This window comes from Pagrus pagrus, assembly GCF_965226575.1.
Source record: "Pagrus pagrus genome assembly, chromosome: 8".
In the NCBI taxonomy this organism is placed as follows: domain Eukaryota; kingdom Metazoa; phylum Chordata; class Actinopteri; order Spariformes; family Sparidae; genus Pagrus; species Pagrus pagrus.
Window position 1 is genome coordinate 15,693,660 of NC_140192.1, and position 21,397 is coordinate 15,715,056.

The window sequence follows — 21,397 nt, forward strand, 5'->3', positions numbered from 1 at the left end:
ATGACAACTTGCTGCAAAAGGACGTGTCCCCACTTTTAAACGGCTTCCCCCTCCCATCATGTCTGTGCAGGGTTTGATCATTATACAGTACGTCCCAGAGCAGCATCTCTGCATAAGTGTGACACCTCATACTCCGCCTTCCCCTGGCTTTAATCCAGCACTGCATGGCCTGTGACTCATTAACAACATAATTGGTCCAGCAGCTCAAGTGTTTATGTCGGGCCGAGCAAAAAAAGTCTAATTGAGACAGACGAGGTTTGTCTGCCTCTAAACATTCCTGACACAGTTATCTGTTCGACCAGCAGGCTGCCAGTGTTACAGACGTGTAACTGTCAATCACTGCTGTTATCAAATACCAATCTAACTGAATAGATATAAAGGTGAAAATGTAAAGCTTTACTTAATTCACTCCATAGAAATTAGTTGTATGAGCCATTTATCTCTCTTTAAGGTGTTTTTAATTAAATGTTTGTCCGTTTTTTTAGGCTCAGTTTGGTGAAAGAGCCTCCTTTCACCCCTCCATGCTGTCATCAGTTTAATTAGCTTGTTGTTCATTGTCTGGCTGCTGTCAGAGGAGAAGGGCAGCAGAGGACGCAGCCGTGGATCTCATTGGTCCGTCTCCAAAAGGTCAGCAGAGTGGGCTCTCTTGGCACAAAAGCAAACATGGGAGCACTTAAGATGGGGAATTTCTCCCACAATGCCTCTTTGAGAGAGCTGACAACAGAGGTGAAAGCTTTGGGAGTGACAGTCTCTCACTGGAGCCACCGACTTCATCTGGAGTAGTGAGGACCCTTTAAAGACTTTCTTTCTGGAGTTTGTATTAATCTGATCACTCCATCATAATTGGATTACTACGTAATTTTTGCCTTTATTTGACCGTCAGTGAAGATGCATACAGGGAACATGGGAGATGGGTAAATGTACTATAAACGAACTTTCTACAACTGCCTCTCTCCAAGTACTTGGCATAGGTGCAATTTTGTTGTCCTTCCACCCCATTACTATTTAGAGGGAAATATTATACTTTTTATTTCACAACATTTATTTGGTCACTTCACTTACTTTGGCGATTTCAGATGATGCAAACCATAAGTATTAAATTATTTGTTATACACTACAGTTTGGGGTCACTTAGAAATGTCCTTAATTTTGAAAGAAAAGCTAGCAACATTACCTTTTCAATTTTGAAATAACAAATTGATCAGAAATACATTGTAGACATTATTAAAGTGGTAAATGACTATTCTAGCTTGAAAATTTGTAATGTTGAAGGCTATTCCACGCGAGAAATTGGCAAGAAACTAAAGATTTCATACAATGTTGTGTACTCCTCCCTTCAAAGAACAGCACAAACTGGCTCCAACCAGAATAGAAAGATAAGTGGGAGGCCCCGGTGCACAACTGAGCAAGAGGACAAGTACATCAGGGTCTCTAGTTTGAGAAACGGACCCCTCACAGGTCTTCAACTGGCAGCTTCATTAAACGGTACCCACAAAACACCAGTCTCCATGTCAGCAGTAAAGCGGCGACTCCAGGATGCTGGCCTTCTAGGCAGAGTATCAGAGAAAAAGCCATACCTGAGACTGGCCAATAAAAGGAAAAGTTTAAGATGGGCAAAAAAACACAGATATTGGACAGAGGAAGGCCAGATAAAAGTGTTATGGTCAGAAGAATCTAAGTTTGAGGTGTTTGGATCACATGGAAGAACATTTGTGGGACGCAGAATAAATGAAAATATGTTGACACCTTTTATCAAAAATGGTGGAGGACATGTGATGGTCTGGGGTTGCTTTGCTGCGCGAAGTGTACTAACTATGACTGTAATGCTAGACCATATAATTTGATTAACAGCCAACTAAACCATCTTTTACTGTGATTGCAGTTGTGTTCGACATGACGAACTGCAGAGACATTTGCAGTCTGGTTTGCATGGTGCCCCACTGAGGAGGGTCCCCCTGTATGGGGCGATGAGTGGTGGTCACAACCCACAGCTCCCCTCCTCCGACTTAGTGACTCCACTCAAGAGCTAAACAAATATGTGGCTCCAGCCTGTCCTTGGTCAAGTGCAGAACGGACAGAGGAGGGTCGGGGAGGGGCCAGAGAGGGAGTCAAAGTGGTCCAAACCAGAACAAGATTGATGGAGAGAAACACAAAAACTAAAGAGAATGAACTAATGGTTTAATCTTCAGAGGATGTTTTATGTTTATGATTCTGCTGTTTGGAAGCTCAATATTCAACTATCTTGGTAAGAGAGGATGCTAGCAATATTAAGCCTTTTCACCTTTTTAAAGGTTTTGAGCTCTTTAAAGGTGCAACAGGAAGTTTGATGCAGAGGGCAAATAAAAAATGTTGGAAACAACGGCTGTCTTTTCATCTGGACTAGAACTTAAATGACCACTCAATTAATCTTTTAGTCCACTGACAGATGCACCTATTTACCTCTGCCAAGAAGGTAATGTTTTCACTCGTATCCATTTGTTTGTTAGTTGGTTTGTCGGTAGGGTTACACAGAAACTACTGAACAGATGTCCATGAAACTTGGATGGAGGATGGGTCTCTGCCTCGAATAGACCCCATTAACATTTGTGTGTGGATCCAGATAAAGGGATGGATCCAGGAATTATTTTCTCACTTTCCTTAGTATTGCAAGATTCTGGGTTTTTTCAACATTATCCTTTATTTCTCATGCATGGATCTTGATGGGAAAAAATTCAGATCTAGCAGATTAAGATATGTTTTATTTGATGTTGGATTAGTTTTGATTGAACTAAAGGGGACTGTTTGTTTTTAAGTTTTTGAAAAGAGATCTATATAGACATGGATCATTGAAAGTGCATGAATTTATATATGTTGTTGCCTGAATAGAAATTTAAGTTCCTTTTGGTATTTTTTAAGATTGTTGTCTGTGAGCCTTTGGTAAAGCCTGCTCTTAACCTTGATCTGTGTCTAAAACCTTGTCTTTTTCTAAAAACAACACATTTCTAACTTGTTTTCACATTTTCTTTTACTACATTGTCAGGAGTGCAGTTTATTTTTATGACCGATCCACGTTCTCTAGATCTGAGCCATCTTTCTCCTCTAGGGGGTGCTGTTGTCATCAGAAGGAATCACTGTGTTAAGAGGAAAAAAGGTTTCAGAAGAAATATGTGTCCTGAACAGAGTGGGTGAAGTCCTAAAGCTCTGCTCAGGGCAACTTCACGCTGCAGTGAGCTGAATAGGCTGATTAATGATGTACCACACAGTCTCTGGAGTAAAGGGTAAAGTTAATGTCAGGCATTTGTGAAACAGTAAGTGAGAAAGTTGAAAACAATACCTGGATGTCTTGATGAGGATTGATTATTCCCCAAAAGGACAGAGCAGTGGGCAGCCTTTCTTGAATTCAAAGATGCACTGATACATTTGAGGTTGTTTTGGTGCACAGACAGGGTGAAAGTGATGACGAAATCAATCATCTTCATCCTCCAAAAATAATATCTGATGCAGATAAGTTTCACCATGTTTTATTTGTTGCAAATTATGTGTAATTACCTCAAACAAGCTGAAGGCATACTTTTAATTGAACTGTTTAAAACTTGGCAAAAACTTGATAGTTGTAGCAGAATGGTACCCAGAAGCTACTGATTGTCTGTTTTACTGCAGGCGAAGAAAGTAAATGTCTTAGTAAGAAATCGTAGGTGGAGCACAGTGCTGGGATGAGTCTGCCAGATTTTTATATGCAACCAACCTCCTCGGGCTGTCATCCAGCACAGTAAATCATATGTCAGGGCAATCATAACCACATCTTCAAAGAGCTTGCACGAATATTCTCTGGAATCTACCACTGTGAGATATATTTTTTTTATTATTATTATTTTCTTTTCCTATTTTTTATTGCAGCCTTTGAAGCCTTTGTTTCGGTTGTTCAGACCTTCTGGTTAAAGATGCAGAGTGAATCCTGTTAAACCTGCAGAGTCGCTGCTTTGTTTGCTTTTGACAGTCCTGCACCAAATCCTCACAAGGGGACAGTGAACCTCTGGAGAGCAGCTGTCAGGATAAGTGGTTGAAGCAGATTCCTGAAATAGAGGCACGGAAATCAAACACACCTTTCGAAAGTGTGGTCTCCTATCCAGGGTTATTAAGAGGGAGGCCAACAGCAATTATAGTGTTATTGTGGAGACCGAAGAGAAAAGTAAAGTGTTCTTTCGTGACAGACTGCTGCTTCTCATAGCATTCATAGCCTTCTCTCATTCTCAGAAGTTGCACAACTTGTATCATTAAATGCATGAATTGCAATGAGTTGCAATGAGAATGAAGAACAGTCTTTGAGAATGTTTTGCAACATCAGTCATCATTTAAATGTATCATTAGAATTATCTCTGTATTGTGTATCACAGATATCTACTGAAGTTGGCATATTAGCCCCGGCCCTTCTTGTTCCACAGCTCCTGTGCTAGCCTTGTAAACACTAACACTCCCCTGGTCCCCAAGCTCCCACTCCGAACCGCTAGCTGTTCTGCTAAATGAGCTAAGTAGCTCATTGGAGCTAGAGTCAGCAGTTAGCGGTTGCTCTGGTGATACACTGGCAACTAATTGTTTTGAGCATGGATTTGACAGGTGGCAAATTCTTACATATTGCACCTTTTTTAAAATACGTCCTTAGAGTAGCTGATTTCTATTACTGCAAGAATTTTTGCCTATTGAGTGTTTGTAATGCAGACGGCTGTCATTTCCAAAACTGGCTCTATTCTGTTCTCCTGTATGTGTTCAGAAAATAGACATTTGTGTTGAGGGCAACTTTTCTGTACAGCTCTGGTAAGATTGGCACACTTATGTGTATTGTCCTTGCTGAATACAGCTGATCTGTGTGTAAATGTGTTGTGATTTGAGAGTGTTTGTCGTCTTTTATGCTGTCTGTTTCTTACACGCTTAGACATGACCACGAACACTTGAATAAATTGTCTGCTTTTCCCTTTTATAAACTGTAGACTTGGATTCAGCTGGGTTTGGATATCTCTGCATGTGTCTCACAGATGGTCCAATCTGTGGAGCTGCTCTGTAATTTACAATCCTCATTCCAGTAGTCGCTTTTATGATACACTGATTTTGGGGTTTGAAGTCCTATCTTGAAATAACACACACAAAAAAACATTTTTAGGCTTCTTTTCTCTTGATACACTTTGTACAAGTTGTCTAAAAGTGACACGATGGTAGAACTGGTCAGACAGAGGAATGAACATAATGACGGGGACGCACGTATAATTTAATTTGATTTCCATAATTGAGCTTGTCGTTCTCTGATGCTATGTTTATCCTGTGCACAAGGCCTGCCCTCCATCGGAGAAGAATAGCAGGGAGTTGAAAGTGATGGCACCAGAAATAGCTTGATGTGTGATTATACAGCAAGAGGACTGACCAGAGGTTGACTCATCCTCTCACTTTATGGACTACTGGACTGTTCTTGTTTCGTGGTGCTTGTGATTAAACACTTGTTAGATCAAGATTTGGGTCAGGATTTCACTTTTGGAGAGCTGTCAGTTTATTAGTAAGTAGGTTAAGTTTTCTGACGACAGACCGGCCTTGCTGAACCCATCTGTAAAGGTACAGTACTTGTTTTCAACAATTTGAGTGCAAGACATGAACTTTTGGAGTGCGTCTTTCATACATCAAATCAAATTGCAGATACTTGCCTTCTATTTTTGGATAAGCACAATCTCCTGTTTGATGCATTATTAAGAGCATAATAAGACAATTACAGGGGCATATTCCTCAACCTACTGACTTGTATGATCCCCCAACCTTTCCTTTAGACAACATTTGTAGATGTTCATGTCTCCCTACAGGATGAACTGCAAAAACTTTGGTTATACCTTAACTTTTCCTCTAGTGCCATCATCAGCGCTGGGTTTTGACCAGATACCCTCCAAAATTAATGACATTCCCATCAACCTCATCTGTACTGTTTTTATGATAAGCCTGCTAACATGCTAAGCTAAGATTGTGAACATGGTTATCATTATACCTGTTAGCATGGTGGCGTAGCATTTACAGCGTCACAGAGCTGCTAGCATGACTCTAAATGATCCTCGTTTTTTCATGAATTTCCATCAAATTTTTTGGATTCATTGTCCACAAAGGATAATATATAATCCTCTACTTTGGCTTCAGAAAAAGCCTCCTCATCCTCCTGAAGATGGGATGCCATTGCTTTTAGCTACCTGGATGTAGGCCTAGCTATAAGTGTTTTCTTCCTTTGAACTTGTGACATTACACCCATAAAATAGACGACAAAATCCCCTCGGTCAACTTTTCATTCCTGTAAGTTCCTCCCTACTTGCTGGGATAATTGAAAGGCTTTGAGGGTTGAGCTCAGCATGCTCACGCAGGACATCAAAGGGAAACGAACAGTCGGACAGCACAAGCTGGGGTCAATACCGAGGCTAGCGCTGCCAAACGGTAGTGCACGTCAGCACTGAGGCGTCTGGCCTCCTCACCCGGCCCAAGTCTTCTCCATAGTCGGCACAGCAGCTTCTCTTGCAAAGCTTCAAAGGCATTTCCTAATGAGGGCCAGATGCAGAGCTGAGACGACAAGTAGCCGCTGCTCGTTCTGCAATTATGCCGACACATACATCACACACATTAGCACTTGTCCAGAAACAAACAGTATTGTTGAGTTTCTTGGAGCTTTAGTTGTCTGTCTTTTGTTCTGACAGAGATGCCCCTGAAGAAGACACCTGTGCACAATCACGTCCATTATCCACAGAGATAAAACGCTCTACATGCTGCTGCACACACAGTTTGTGTGTTTGTGGCTTTTCTGATGCTCTGAATAAAAATATCCCAGTTTCTCTGAAGGCTTTTTCCCTCCATTAAAGCTGTTGCTTCAGCTTTTATTAGGGGAAAAACGAGGCTCTTGAATATTCAGCGCAGCGGGTTTGCAACCTTAACAGCCCTCTCTCCGCTTTTAATGCTGTTTACTGTTGAAACACAAGTTACAGATCTTGACCTTTTTCAGTGGAAAATGTGAACTGTCGCACCACATCCTGTCAAGACTTTAGTGTTTTCTCTTGAGTTGGTCACTTTATTTGGTAAACAAATGGGTCTCGACACACTGAATGACATTTAGACCTGCATGAATGTTTTCACAATAACGGTACTGATTGAAACATTGTTTAATTTTTTGATTCCTGGTTTGATTTATAAGAAACATTGTTGAAACTTTGCAACATCTAGATTTTCACTTATTTGTTTCATGCACTATTTTCTAGTCAAGTGGAAAAAGTCTTGATCTCACCTTGATTTTAGTGCTGCTCCAACTTTGGCACTTAACCTGTATTTATTGGTCATCATGTGGCTTAAAGTTGAAGTGATCCATCTTTAGCAGTCAAGAAAGTAGACTTGGGAGAAGGGTTGTTTCCGTTCCATGCAAGTTTTCTTCCTCTCCATTTTTACTTTGTTGTGGGCCATGAAAGCTTTGTTCACTTGAAAGTGTTGTGATAGAGGTCTCTGCATAATAAAAGCACTTTATTTTTACTGACCTTGTTATAGCCTGTTATGTTTACATGCAATTCTTCTTAACAGAGCCTTTGTATTTATTGTTTTGGTAGTGTGGTTTTATTGTATTTATGTTTGTTTATTTAGGATATTTGTTTCATTCCCCAATTCAAATGTCTGAGTATTTGAAAAATTAAAAGTTAATTGGTCTTTGAAGAAGAGTGTAGCATTATATGCTGTTGTATTATACTACTGGCATTAAATGGTCTTAAAATGACAATAGTATGTGGGACAATGCATCATCCAACAAAAAATGATGCTGTGACGGTCCTAGTTTAAATGACTTCAAAGTCTTATGGACCGAGGTATCAGGTTAATTTCTTATTTTTTGGATCGTTACTCCCTCAAATTAGTAATTTGTGCTCTTGGTCAATAGTTTATCTGATCAGATCACACTTTCCTTCAGTATAGAGCTGTAACTAACTATCATTTTTAGTGATCAATGATCTGAGTATTGTTTGGGTGAGTGGTTTGGTCCATATAATGACAAAAAAATCCCAGTGAACTACTGACTGACTCCTAAAGATGACGTCTTCATGTATCTTTTTTTTTTCAGTCATACCAAAAGATACTCATTTTATTATCACATAAGACATCTAGTTTAGGCCTTAGTCCTAAGAACAGGGGAGCTTGAAGTAGCTCATTTTTGCTTGTAAAATAACTTAAATGAGAAATAGATAATAGAAATATTTGCAAACAATTTTCCTACTGTTGACTTATCAATAAATTGACTTGAAGATGGCTTTGTTGATGGATTAATTCATGGGAACTGTTTGTGTAAAAAATCTATGCAGTGGAGAACACGTTAGCTAACTGAGAAGACTTCTCTCTTCTACTTCTCTTACACAGTTTCACCGTGAAAACAAAAACCCTGATATGTGACTGTATTTGTTTCCTTGTTAGTTTGCATCTGTTTTTGTTTGTCTTGCCTTTCGGGGCCCCTATCGCAATGAATCATGCAGGCAGCTTGTCTTTTTGTGTCTTTTGAACAGAGACACACGCCTCCCTGTGAAGAGGAACCTGACCTGAGTCGCTGTAAATCTGTTGACATGCACCTGCAGCTCCTGTCACACCTCTGTGTAGCTTTAAGTGCCTCATGCTTCATATTTATGTAACAGCCCAAGAGGAACAAAACAAGTAGTTCTGGTTTGTGTTGACTATCAGTCGTTTCACGCTCAGGACTCCTACTGGCATCAGAGCCAGCTGATGGTAAATCTATTTTCTCTGTTCAGGAAAGGTTGAGTCATGGTGAGTTTGTTAAATCTTCTTTTTGGTCAAACTAAATGCAATAATTGATTTAAGGTCTTAGGGACCAATTGATAGTTTGGATTGTTCTGTGGATGCATTGAAACCAAGTAATTTTAAAGCTGACTCGTCATGCTAGAAACCAGAATTAGAAGCTGCTATGATACTAAATAAGTAGCTAAATGAGCAGAGCTATCAAGTAATATCATGTCACAAGTACAAGTACAAATACAAATACAAGGCTTTTGGTAACAGGTTGTTTGCAGACTTTTTTGGTGTCACTCCACATAGCGATTGTTAAAAGATTACATAATACAAATGTTTTCCTGAATTAACTGACCTGAAGTCTAGCTTAGTAAAAGTAAGAAGCCATTTAATCAGCTGATATGATTTTAAGATGAGAAGAAGGAAGACAGTGGGATTCATTTTAAGGTTGCGATTAAATTTCTTTCTTAGTTAAAAGCAACATTTCCGCATCATAAAAGTGACAAGACCTTTTATTACATAATTGTTGAGTTCTTTTCTTAAATAATCCCAAATGTTTCCAATAAACCCAGAGGATTTTATTCAAGGTAACAGCCAGTTTCATTAGTTGCTATATTTTCTTGGGAAACACCAGACGATACATTAGAACGTGAGGAAAGAGCTCGGCGCACCAGCTAGCCACTCTGTTGTTTAGTATTGTTTGTATTGCTCTCGTGATGGAGCATGTTTATTAATTTTCATCGTCAATACTGTTTGTTTAGCAATGAAGACAAAGACTCATGATTCCACACTCCCTCAGGAAAGCACCCAACTCAATCTTTCATGATTGTTTTGATTGTTTTGTCCCCAAGTGGCAGAAATTACATACTGTTCATTAAATCTGATGGTTAATTTTTTGATCACTCCAGTAATCATTTAGTAAAAATAAATGTCCAGTCACATGTTCCAAGTTCAAAAAATCATAAGACGTGTTTTGGCATCAAGCCTTAGTCAGGGAGTGAAAGGGTTTGACACCCTGACTAAGGCTTGATGCCAAAACACATCGGACTTTGTTTTTAAGGTCTAACATGAACATACCATGACATCAGAAGCATTTGAACCATTTAAAAGAGACTGCACTGGAGTTTTCTTGTGATTTTTAAGTCTATATGTATCCCTATCCAAAGAGCACCTCTAACAAACTGAATTTGAGTCCAGGAAGTGCTCCTACCCTTACGTGTTCAATTTTTTTGTTGTCCAAAAACTCTAAAACACTAGGAGAATTTTTTTTTTGTTGATTTTTGTAACCAATTGATCAATTGTTGAAGCTCTTGTAATTGCTTTTGTAATTGATTATCAGTATGTGTAGCCCAATATCCATTGTATTGTTAAACATTTTACTTTCAGTGCACAAAAGGTTTGCATTGTCTTGTAGCTAAATGTGCAATCGTATTATTGCGACGAAAGTCATCTGCTAAAACCTGATTAATGCATCAATGCTCATCTCTGATTGTCCCAAATGAGGCGTCCTCGGCTCAGCTTTGTTAAGATTAGTTCCAAATGGCTTTTTGTTTACTCTGTCTTCACCTTCGGCTGCTGAGCGCGAATGGGAGACGCTGCTGTGCTAGTTAATATGTAAACCTGCATGAAAAGGCTTTCCATTACGTTCTTTTGTCTGCCTCATTAGCTGTTCTTCAGCTACGAGTTGAAGGTCGGCGCAGGCTGAAGATTGACCAGAGGTTGTTAACCGCATTAGCTCGTCAAGTGCTTCACCTGGAGGCCCAGCGGAGGGGTCGCTTTACCCAAACAGCCTAAAGTCCTGTTTCCTCTTATAGGACACAGATCGTTTGGCTGTCATCTGAGGAAGTCGTCTAATCTTAGCTGTGAAACCTACCCCTCTCGCTCTGAGGACTGCTGGGTATAGGCTCGTTGTCGGGGGCTTGCGGTCTCAGTCTTGTTTGCTACCTGCGTGCTGTGCGAGGAAGTTAGAATGAGAGTCACAGGTAAGCTGCATGAGCTGATTGTTAGCCTGTAGCAGATCTCGGTGTTGATCAAGGTTAACATGTAACCAAACAAATGTGTGACCACATAGCTGTTGGTATACGTCTGCTGTAAGTGGGAGTCTGCATCCTGCAGCATTACTGTGTTCAACATGACACAATAACACCTTGTTTCCATTCTTAACCTCACATGATCCCAAGGAAACAAATGCTGAAAAACTATTTGAAGGAGTCAATTCCTCAAACATCTGTTGGATAAAAGGTCCAGAACTGTAATGTGACGAGCCTCAATGCCTGCTTCAAACTAGGAGCAGCTCATGCATGTGACATTTAAGTCTTCAAAAATTTTTTAAAAGTTTACTTTCAAGTGAGTCCACCAGTTTTACTGAGTTATTGTGCAACAAGCTGAAAGCTCATGTTTTCTTGAGGGTATTCATTGAAATACTGCAAGTCAACAGAGTTGTAAATTATGAGCAGAAATGTGAGTCCTTCCATATGTTGATCATTAACTGATTGTCATGCTGTTATGCTGCAGAAAGGAGAGAGAAGAGAGAGATAAAGTGCAGACTGGTCCTTTAAAATTCTAGTTGGACAGGAAGGTTTCCTTACATACAGTCCATTGATCGCTCATGTGGTTTGTAGGTTATCATACATGTACAATACAATATTCACTCCACGAGGTTACAGCAATTTACAAGATAAATAATAGGCCATAAATCAGGTCATGCAGCTTGTCAGCTTCTGACAGCCTTGCTGAAGAGTTGATGATAGTTGTTATGAGGATGACAGAATCCACGTTTCGTAGCTTTTTCCATCTTTGCTTCATGGTATATCTGAGGATTTCCTGCTCCTTCCTTTAGGTTTGCATTCTTGCAGCTCATGGAACAGGCCACTTGGGAGATGTTTGGTCAGTCTAATGCTTGTTTTTTATTTTTTTATTCATAATGTATTTGCATGAAGTTGGCAAGAAGAGCTTGTATTTTGGCTTGAGGCTCTGTTGAGGTTCGAGTTTAAAAGCTACATATGCACGTCACCACAGGGTCAACATGAAATATTTTCACTGGTTTGTTTAACTGAGATGATCCTTGTGTGAAGGTGCTGAGAGGCATCTTGACTGAAAAAAGTTTCTCAAAATATTTAAACAGTAGAAGCATCTCTCCCATTGTTTTTGTCCCTTAGTAATTTCCATAAACCTCATTGTTTCTAAGTGCTGCTTTAGTCAAAGGAACAACATGGTTGCTTCCTTTTTATCTGTACCTCTGTGGCGTTGTCCATCTGTACGCACACCCATCGCATGTCACGAACGCCTTGAGGGAATTTCAAATTTGGCACAATTGCCATTTGGAGTCAAGGATGAACTTACTAGACTCTGGTGGTTAAAAGTTACTGTGACCTCACAAAACATGTTTTTAGCCAATTCATATGCTAGTTATGATGAAATGTCAGAAAAGTGATTTCATTTTATGTCCAAAGGGTCAAAAGTCTTCTTCACTCTGTGCACCACCCTGTAAGATTGTTGATTGTTGATTTCCTCCTGATATGAACTCTCAGCGATATTTATAATGTGGCCGATGATGGTGGTGTCGTCCCCATACTTAACAATAGAGGTCTCATGTCTGTGAGTGGAGTCATTGGTGCACAGTGTGAACAGGAGGGGGCTGAGCACACAAGCGTAGAAGAGGTGCCACTGCCAATCTGAACTCTGGGGTCTGCTTGTGAGGAAGTCCAATATCCAGTTGCAAAGTGTTAAGTTTTCCAATCGGCTTTATGGGTGAGATTGTGTCGAGTGCTGAACTGAAGTCAATCAACAGCATCCCGATGTAGCTGTGATGTGAAGACTGAGTGAAGAGCAGTAGATGTGGCAACCTCTGTGGATCTGTTGGTTCTGAAAGCATACTGGTGATGGTCCAGGCTGGCAAGGATGTTGTCTTTGATCTTAGTAAGCTACTACATCCATTCTGATACACCAGTATGCTTCCTGTTACTTCACATGTTGAAGCACATTTTAAATGTGAGGCAGAGTAGCTCAGAGGAGGAGGGTCTTCAGACTTTTGAGCAACATGTCTATGATTACGGTCTATTTGGGTGCTGGACCAGTCCAGTGTGCTCCGTAACGGTTTGTTCATATCTCTTTCCTCTGATTCAGATCTATAGTTGGTCCTGTGGATGACGGACAGATAGGATTTAGACACATCAGCTTAATGACATAGCTGCACTGCTTTATTTAGGTGCGTACTGTAAACAAGGAGCCACATGCGCTGCAGATAAGTGTAAGCTCGCCTGCAGACTGATAGTGACCTTTCAGATGTTCCCTCAGAAGACTGTTATTGATGTGCAGTCAGTTCTGCCTCTCAGATAGGTTTTAAAGTTCATACACATGAATGCAATTTTGAGGTGAGATGTTGCTATTAACCCTAACCCCTAACCCTTAACCCTATTATGTTTTTCTAGCTACCTCTAGAATAACTTTCTGTAAGACCATTGTTGGCAAACTAAATAAGAGCAGATTCAAAGGTTTTGCGCATTAACCTGATGAAGTGTTTTGATTTACTTTTATTTTCTGAAGTAGACTGCAATAGTTTTAGCTAGGTGTACCCAATTAACTAAGTTTATATTGACAATTTCTGTGTGTGTGTGTGTGTGTGTGTGTGTGTGTGTGTGTGTGTGTGCACTGCAGAATGACGTCTTTAAAATGTTTGGTAAAAAGTGAATTTGAGAGTTGAATTTAGAGAGTTTGATGAACTTTGCTGAGGACCCTCCTAAAGACCACTAGGGGGCTTAGATCCCACTTCGTTTGCCTGATCAACAGGGCAGAGATCTGAGGTCAGTCATGTTGCTGGTAAATAGAGTCTGAGGTCAGAGTGTCTAAAAAGGGCCTCGCCGCCTTCATCTCTACTCCTCCAGATGCTCATTTTAACAAACCAGCCTTCTCTGCGGCCCATGGAGTCGACTTTTTCCCCTCATGTTGGCTCCTTTTTATTAGCAGAGAAAAGCTCTTTTGTTCCTGCTCATAATGTATCCATTGATGATGACCAGGATGGTGCACACAGGACCTCTTATGTTCATAAATGTCAGATGCAAACACACCTGTGAAAAAGCAGAGGTCAGCGCCGTAGATCGCATTAAGTGGGCTCAGCTTTCACTAAGAAAGGCCTTTGTGTAACTAGACATGTAATACATTTCAAGTGGAGACATCTTGTGCTCTTGAGAAAAGTTTTATTTCTCTCTTATACTTTCAACGGGTAAGGTTGCCTTGAAAGTCCAAGGTCAAATCAGTTGTCATAGTGATAAATCAGTAGTTTGATTGACAAGACGCAGAGTTTTTGTTCTGAGATTTCTTCTACTTTCTCTGTTATTTATCTTCTCGATGATAATACGAACATGCTTGATGTTAGGACTTTTTGTTAACTTATCTGTTCGCATTTAACTCTTTACAACTAAACGTGTGATTGAATATTTCCTTTTGTGTTTTGTTCTCAGTTTGCAGGTTGCATGGTAATCTGGACTTGATGCATGGCAGTTGCATGACCGCAGTAGGTCTTGTTGTGGGACTGAGAGCACACAGCTGCAGCCATGGCTCAAACCATGCACGTGAATGGCAATGGCCCAGGTAACCAACCCTTTTCTTACATATTTTCTAATCTAATGAGGTTCAATCTTGATTGTGCATGTATTGATGCATGTTTGTCTTTTTTGTGAAAAAAGTGTAGTTTTCTGCCTTGTCAGTCAGACTGAATCATCACGGCCATATTGTTAGTGGGATGGAGGAGGTTAAAGTTGGTCAAAAGTTAGTTTCCTGCAGGACACTGTTGGTTAATAGTAATATAATTCTACACGTCAAATGATTCTTGGCTGCCTCGTGAACAATATGTTGTCACCCTTACCAAATTAAACCTGGCTGGATAAACACAATGGGGCTAAATGTTGAATAGGTGTCCAGTTTCAGGCTTGTGTCAGGCCTGTATATTTAACTGCTCAGCTCCTGCATCACATCAGTCTGTCACACCAAACACCAACAGCAATTAATCACATTAGACAAAAATCAAACATCTCGGCTTTTAAATACATTAAAACAACATTATTTAGTCATTCGTATTTGTGTGATTTAGCGCCCCCACAGTTTCAGAGAGCAACACAACTGTCGTAAATCCAACTCCCGACTTTCTGTAACAATGTGTCAGATGTAATGAAACGTTATGTGCTAACTACAAACAAAACTCAGCACGTCATAACAATGTTGTCTTGATGTTGACATGCATGCTGAGGCAATTGTTTTGCCGTGCAGCATTGGAAATTTGCTCAACGAACTACGCACTGTGATGCTACCCTCTTACTGAAGTTACATAGCGATGAAACAAGGGAATCAGAGGGCAGAGTGGCTGAGACAGACAAGTCACTGTAACAATAAAATGATTTGTTTTATCAGATAGTTATTTTAAGGTAAAATAGTTACATAATGTTGCTTTGAGTGTTGAGGCAGCACTTAATATGTCAATAAACAACAAAAAATATTGCTTGTGTTGTATCTTTTAGTTTAACTTAATCATTTTAATCAATATAATAGTCCAACTTAATTCAGCAGAATTGGATTCAAATTGTACAAAGAAAAACATTTCTTAAGCATGTTTTACCTTTGCTGTGTATTTGTTTACATATTCTATTCATGGAAGTCCCACATACTTGCAGGAATGTTAAACATTGGCTTACAGTGGACATAAAAAAAATCACGTTGCACACACTAATTCGCTCCTCTGTGAGTTATTTCTGCATCTCTGATGCTTCTGAAACACACTGAGGTTTGTGTGCGTTCACACAGCGCACATGTAGAGAAGATTTCCACGCTTCAGTGTGAAATAAACGCTGTCAGCCAAGGCGTAGAGCTGAACACACACCTGCAGACGGCTCACATTCCTGACCAGACTAACAGGAGAGAGTGAAGCTTCTTACTTCCAAATCCCCCCAGGAATGCACAGCATGCTGTGCAGATGCTTTCAGGACGCTCGCACGCCGTCTTCAGCGTCTCTCTGCCACAGCTATATGACTCTGGGAGATGATACCTTATTTTATTTTTTTAGTATGCAGATCTAGTGGATTCACTTCAAAGTGAGAGTGCTTTTATTGTCTACTTCTACAGAATGTAAAAAATGCTGAGGAATGCTACGCTCACACTGCGAACCTCCTCCCTCTGCAAACTGTAAAAATAGCTTCTCCACAGTGTTGGCAGTTAACATGCCAATGTGGTCACCTGCTGCACCGAAATAATTTCAAGAAGACAGCGAAACTTAACCTATAGTGCTCCAGTGTGGAAGCAAGTGCTCCAAAATGAGCAATATTCCCTCAAAGTTGTTGATCAGGTGGTTGGCTAGTATCATGAGGAATAGCTAAACAGATACTGATATCTACTCTGTTAACAGTGTACATGCTATGAACGAACATGCAAAGTCAGAACCATTATGTTAATGTCAGGGGACAGGAGGAGGTGGAGGAGGAGGAGAGGGGGAGAAGCTCTTTTTTTTTGGTTACACACATGATTATAGGTGGTTTGAGCCTCCATACAAAACGATACAGTTTCCTTCCAGTTTGTGCAATCGGATCAGATGAAATAACTTCCAAATGTGGGATGTGGAACGCCTCAGTGTATTGAGCAACAAAGCATTGAGAACATATTTCAAATAAACCTCAGCTGGTCCCGATTTAAGTTGAGTAATATTCACTACAGTCAGCTGCACGACTTGTGCTATAGAATAATATTTCTGAAATTGTTACTGAATGTGGTCCTCAATACTTTGTTACTTTAAGTAGACATAGTCAGAGACAAATTGATTTAAAGGTCACTGATGCATCATAAGTATCGGTGATCATTATGCTGATATCCCTCATAATGTGAGATTTTGGCGAGACGATTACAGATGATGACGATCTTGCTGCTGAATCAACATTTAAAGAGAAATACCACAGCACTGGCTCGTGCAGTGAAGCCCTGGTTTGTCTGAAATAAATGCCCCTCAGCGGCTGAGTCATGGCTCAGAGGAGACCATGATGGCTTTGGCCTGACTTGAATGCCGCCAGTCTGTTGTGGACAGAAAACCCAGTGAGCAGCGGTCAGAGTCGGGCCGATGGGTCGAGCCCCCCTGCAGCTCATTCAAACCCACCGAAGTGGTTTTGTTTCAGACCCAGCTGCCACTTGAAATGCCCTGTGGTACTGTTTTCTTACTGTGCCCCATTAGTCACTTTCCTATTGTTGTTTGTGTGTTCGTGTGAGCTTATAATAACTTGTGCCAAAGGGGCAGGGTGCTGTGACTTTGTGAACTAAACAGGATAATTGTTTTATTCACTGCTCCAGATGGCTCCGGACACTTGGTGTCTTTACACAACAGCGTTTGATGAATGGATGTGGACTGTATCTCAGTGTGCATTAATCCATTCATTGTCAGGATTTGAAAGGTTCCTTCTGCAGCCAGTAGAGCTGAACAGTGGGTTATTTCAGCGTCAGTGATGAATAAATACATGTACAGTACAGTCGGAGCAAGAGATGTAATGTAGTGAGGCAAATTAAATCCAACATTGTGCACGACATAAAACATTTTATTACTTGATAGAAGAGCACACCGACCAGACTGTCTGTCTGATAAACAACGTTAATTAAAAAATATTTTGATTTTGGTTTTGCATACACTCTGCAAACAAACAATGGCAGCCGTTCTTAAGATGGAGGCTGATTTATTTGCCATGAAATTGGAGGAACAAAAGACCAACAGCTTGTATGATGTTTGCATGAAACAATCGATTAGCTCAGCTTAGCTTAACATAAAGATTGGAAATGAGGAGAACTGCTTGCCTTTCTCTGGAGTCTTTTGGTTTTTGTACAGATTAAACAAATGAGAGTTTTGAAGTTGAGGGACTGCCACTCATAAAAACAGCACAGTCATCATTGAAACCAAACGACAGACACACCTCATCTCGCTGTTAATCACATTCATTTCAAAATGACTAAAACAACCCCAAAACATCCTATAAAACTGAAAGAATAGCCACACATTGTGTGGAACATCTAGTGTATAATCTTCACCTTTTCTTTAGTGTTGTGTGGTTTCTTTAATCGTGGTATTATTTTTTTTCCAGCCTGAACACTCACATGCCTGATTGTTTTGCTTGACCATCTATGAGAAAATGCCCAGATGGGCAAAGTTTTTCGAACTGCCTCAATGTTTGCAGAGGAAGCCCAAACATTTCCTCCAGTCTGCATCATCATGTACAGAGTTAAGTTGTTGAATTTGGCAGCAGAGTCTGGCATGGCCCTGTGAGTCTCTAGAAGAGGCTAATAGATCACAGTCAGGGGCTCTGCTCCGTCTGTCCTGCCTGTGTTCAATTTGAAAAGGGCAGGAATGTGCAGCTTTAATGTACTTATTGTTTTTTTTTGTTTTGTTTCCTGGTTTTTATGTGAACGGATGTGTCTCGCTGTTCCTGGTGTTGAGCTGCAGCAGTATGAGGTGTTGATCAAACGTTTGCTCTACTTTTCTTATGAGTAATTAGGCGTATAGAGCTCACAGTCAGAGCCAGGAAATACCAGGCACTGCATGTGTGTGTGTTTGTGTGTGTGTGTGTGTGTGTGTGTCGGACCACTAGAGTCCCCTCCACCCAGGCACTTGCATCATGCTTTGCTCTCACTCAGTATAATGCACAGGGAGTATGAGTACTGCACTGTATTATTCCACTATGCAGCTGTGTGTGTGAGACCAGTACAACTCTACCGTTTGTTCATGTGAGGTAACATCTGTTGACGATCGCTGCTCAGAGGTGCAGTCTCTCACTATTTAATGTTGTGATAAGTTTTCTGTCAAAATGAAAATGAGGCAAAAAGCAGCATGTGACCAGAAAGTGTCTCACTAAGTTGTTGAGCCACCACAAGCCTCCACAACGACTTCATCACCCTCCCTCTAAGAGATATTTCCTCATCGTCAACTGGTGGTGGAGAGTTGATCCAAAATGTCCCACAGGTGTTCACCTTATTTGATCTCTGTGACTGTGAAGGTCATAACATACAACTCACATGAATTTTGTGCTTATTTCCCACACGGACTGCTTGTGTTCTGTATGGAGGCATCTGTTTGTTACCTTTCTCCACTCATTTTATTCAAGTTTACAGGGATAGTTTGACTTATAAAACACAGCAGATTAACTATAGCATAGTTACTTACTTGCGCACATTTGAAATATGACTTTCTCAAAGTGCTGGTAGAGTAGAATAATTAATTAATTAATAATCATTTTAAGGTGCATTATGTGAGAATTTTAGCTGAAAATAATTTAAAACTGATAAAATCAACAACAGAATGTGAATTTAAAAAAAGAATTAAAAGAAATCTACATTTAAAATAATTATCTAATTCCACCTTATTACACTAAATGACGATGGCCATCAGTACATTATAATCTGTGATAATGATAATTGTGCCAAGATCAAGTTTTAAACCAGTGATTTCACACCAACAGATTTCTCTTGCGGCCGTTGAATAACAAACAACTGGCAGACAGATTTAGACCCGTAGCCTAATTTATTCTGTCTCTGAGGACACTGTGAATGTTAAATGGCTTTTGTCAGCTCTATGTTTAAACTTTTACAGAGCCAGTTTAAAATAAGCCAAGCCCTGCTTGTATATTTTCCCTCACAGATTAACATCAAGGCCTGAGGTGGCCTTCAGCGCAATATTTTAAGAGCAAACGCAGGGAGCGAGTTCATGGACTGAAAGTCACTGAAAAGATTTCAGAAGCAGCAGATTGATTAATAATGGTGCCAGAAAATGTACAAAAAGCAAAAAAAACACCTTTATTTCTCAAGTAATGAGAGGTCGAGAAGCCCCAAAACTTGGATGCATTTTAAGGGTTTTTATGCAGAGCACATGTCAGTTAAACTGGAAATGGCTAAAACGTGTGACCCACTGGTGTCACATCAGTGTATGTCGGTGAATTTAGCTACAAAGTGAAGTGTGAGTAATTAGACTGTGGCTCTTCTGGATATCAATGTATTTGCGTTAATTTAGAGATCAACTGTGTTCAGTCAGCACATGGTTTCTGTTAGAGCCTCTGGCCTGGAAATCATCTAGCAAGTAGCTCCTGGAAACATTTGAGTGAGAACTTTTAACAGCAACATTTTCTCTGTGATCACTTCAGAGCAGAATATGTTGTTGGACTGAATCTACAGCTAATGTTGGATAATTGGGCTGAAATATGTTGATATCCCAGCTGAGGAAAGCAGGGCACAGTTGGGAAGCTGTGTGCCAAGCTCTCAGTGCTATTTTTAAGTTGTTGACTTGGCACTTGCATAACGTTTTAGGTTTTAAAAAGCCTCTGTTGGTCAATTTCCTTGAATCTTGTGGACCAAAAAAGGTAACGGTTTATGTAGTTGTGTGTTTTGTGTGACATTGATTTCAGTTTGGTTATAATGACAGTTGGCACACTTAGAGATAAACTCATCAATGGCCACGATTATTCTCCCCTCCGTTCCTGTTCGTGAATGTCTGCACATCAGAAACCTTAATGTAATGATATCAATGTGATAGGCTGTCACAACACAGCGTCTTTTCATTGACTTTGCATGTGGTCTAGACTTGCAAATAATTGTTCTCGCGTTTGGTCTGAATGCTCCATTTGGCATAAAATATGCAAAATGAATTTCCAGTTGGTAGTACTGCTATTCCAAAAATAATTTCTTACAGTGCGAAATGCAAAAGACTACAGTCACTACTACTTTAGTACTACACGAGGCGTCAGAGATGCTCCATAGGTTGTCATGTTGCTTGTTTTATCCCAATATCCTGAGATTAAATGTGTAGAAAACGTAAGCTGGTGACCAAAATTTGTGATGCGTTTTTCATCTGTGTTGCATGTTGTCACATATTTGTTTCAGGAGGTGTTGTGCTAAAAAGTATGTTATTGCACCCCAAGAGCACAGCTCATCTCTTCAATTTATTAACGCCCTTGGTTGTGAGAGAGGAGTGGTGTGTTGAAGCTTAACTGAGAGAGTTTATGAAGGACATTTTGAAGTTACAGCTTAATAAACTAAGGCGAGGCGGAGGTCCCTTGAAAGTTCCTTAAATACTCGCAGTGTTTAGTCATGTTGGTGGAGCTCAATTTGAGGGAACTTGTTTGGCACATTTTTTGTAGATGAAGTGATACCCTGAAACCTCTCCAATCACTGGTTGTGCAAACAGTTTTAGGAGAGTTGATTGCAGAAGAAGAAAATACTGCATCTCATATTCGGCTACAAATGATAACCACATTTTAAGAGCAGTGAAAAGAGCTGTACTTTAGTGTGCTGCCTCTCACTGCTGGCTGGCTAACTGTTGTGTAATCCCTGTCAAATTGACAATGTAACAGCTGCTGATAACTGGAGCAGACTCCCGGGCACTCAGTGTCACTGTTGGCTCCCTGTTGCTGGAGCGTGACCCCTTCAGTTGTCTCGTGTTGATGAGGTCATCGCTCAGCTGTTCGGGGTCTCTGCCGTACCAGAGGGCAGCCTGTCACTCCTGTGTGTGACAGTGTGTGTCTGTGTGCGTGTGTGTGACATGGTTGGTCAGCTCACAGTAACTCGTGCCAGCGAGAGTCGTCAAAACCAGACAGCACAAGACCGTGACTGTGCTGCCCCACCGAGATTATTT

General features: G+C 40.4%; 1 protein-coding gene across 4 annotated transcripts in view; it reads left to right on the forward strand.

Annotated features, from left to right (window-relative positions):
* kank1a (KN motif and ankyrin repeat domains 1a) overlaps nucleotides 1-21,397 on the forward strand; it is a 54,745-nt gene that overhangs the window by 17,363 nt on the left and 15,985 nt on the right. For 2 of the 4 annotated variants that reach the window (XM_084358813.1, XM_084358814.1), the window contains exon 2: nucleotides 14,220-14,349. In XM_084358813.1, the coding sequence (XP_084214939.1) occupies nucleotides 14,313-14,349 (37 nt within the window). In that variant the 5' untranslated portion in view covers nucleotides 14,220-14,312. Of the gene's footprint in view, nucleotides 1-8,762; nucleotides 8,779-10,681; nucleotides 10,743-14,219; nucleotides 14,350-21,397 lie in introns of those variants that run through there. The other 2 variants (XM_084358816.1, XM_084358815.1) reach the window with 2 other exon arrangements.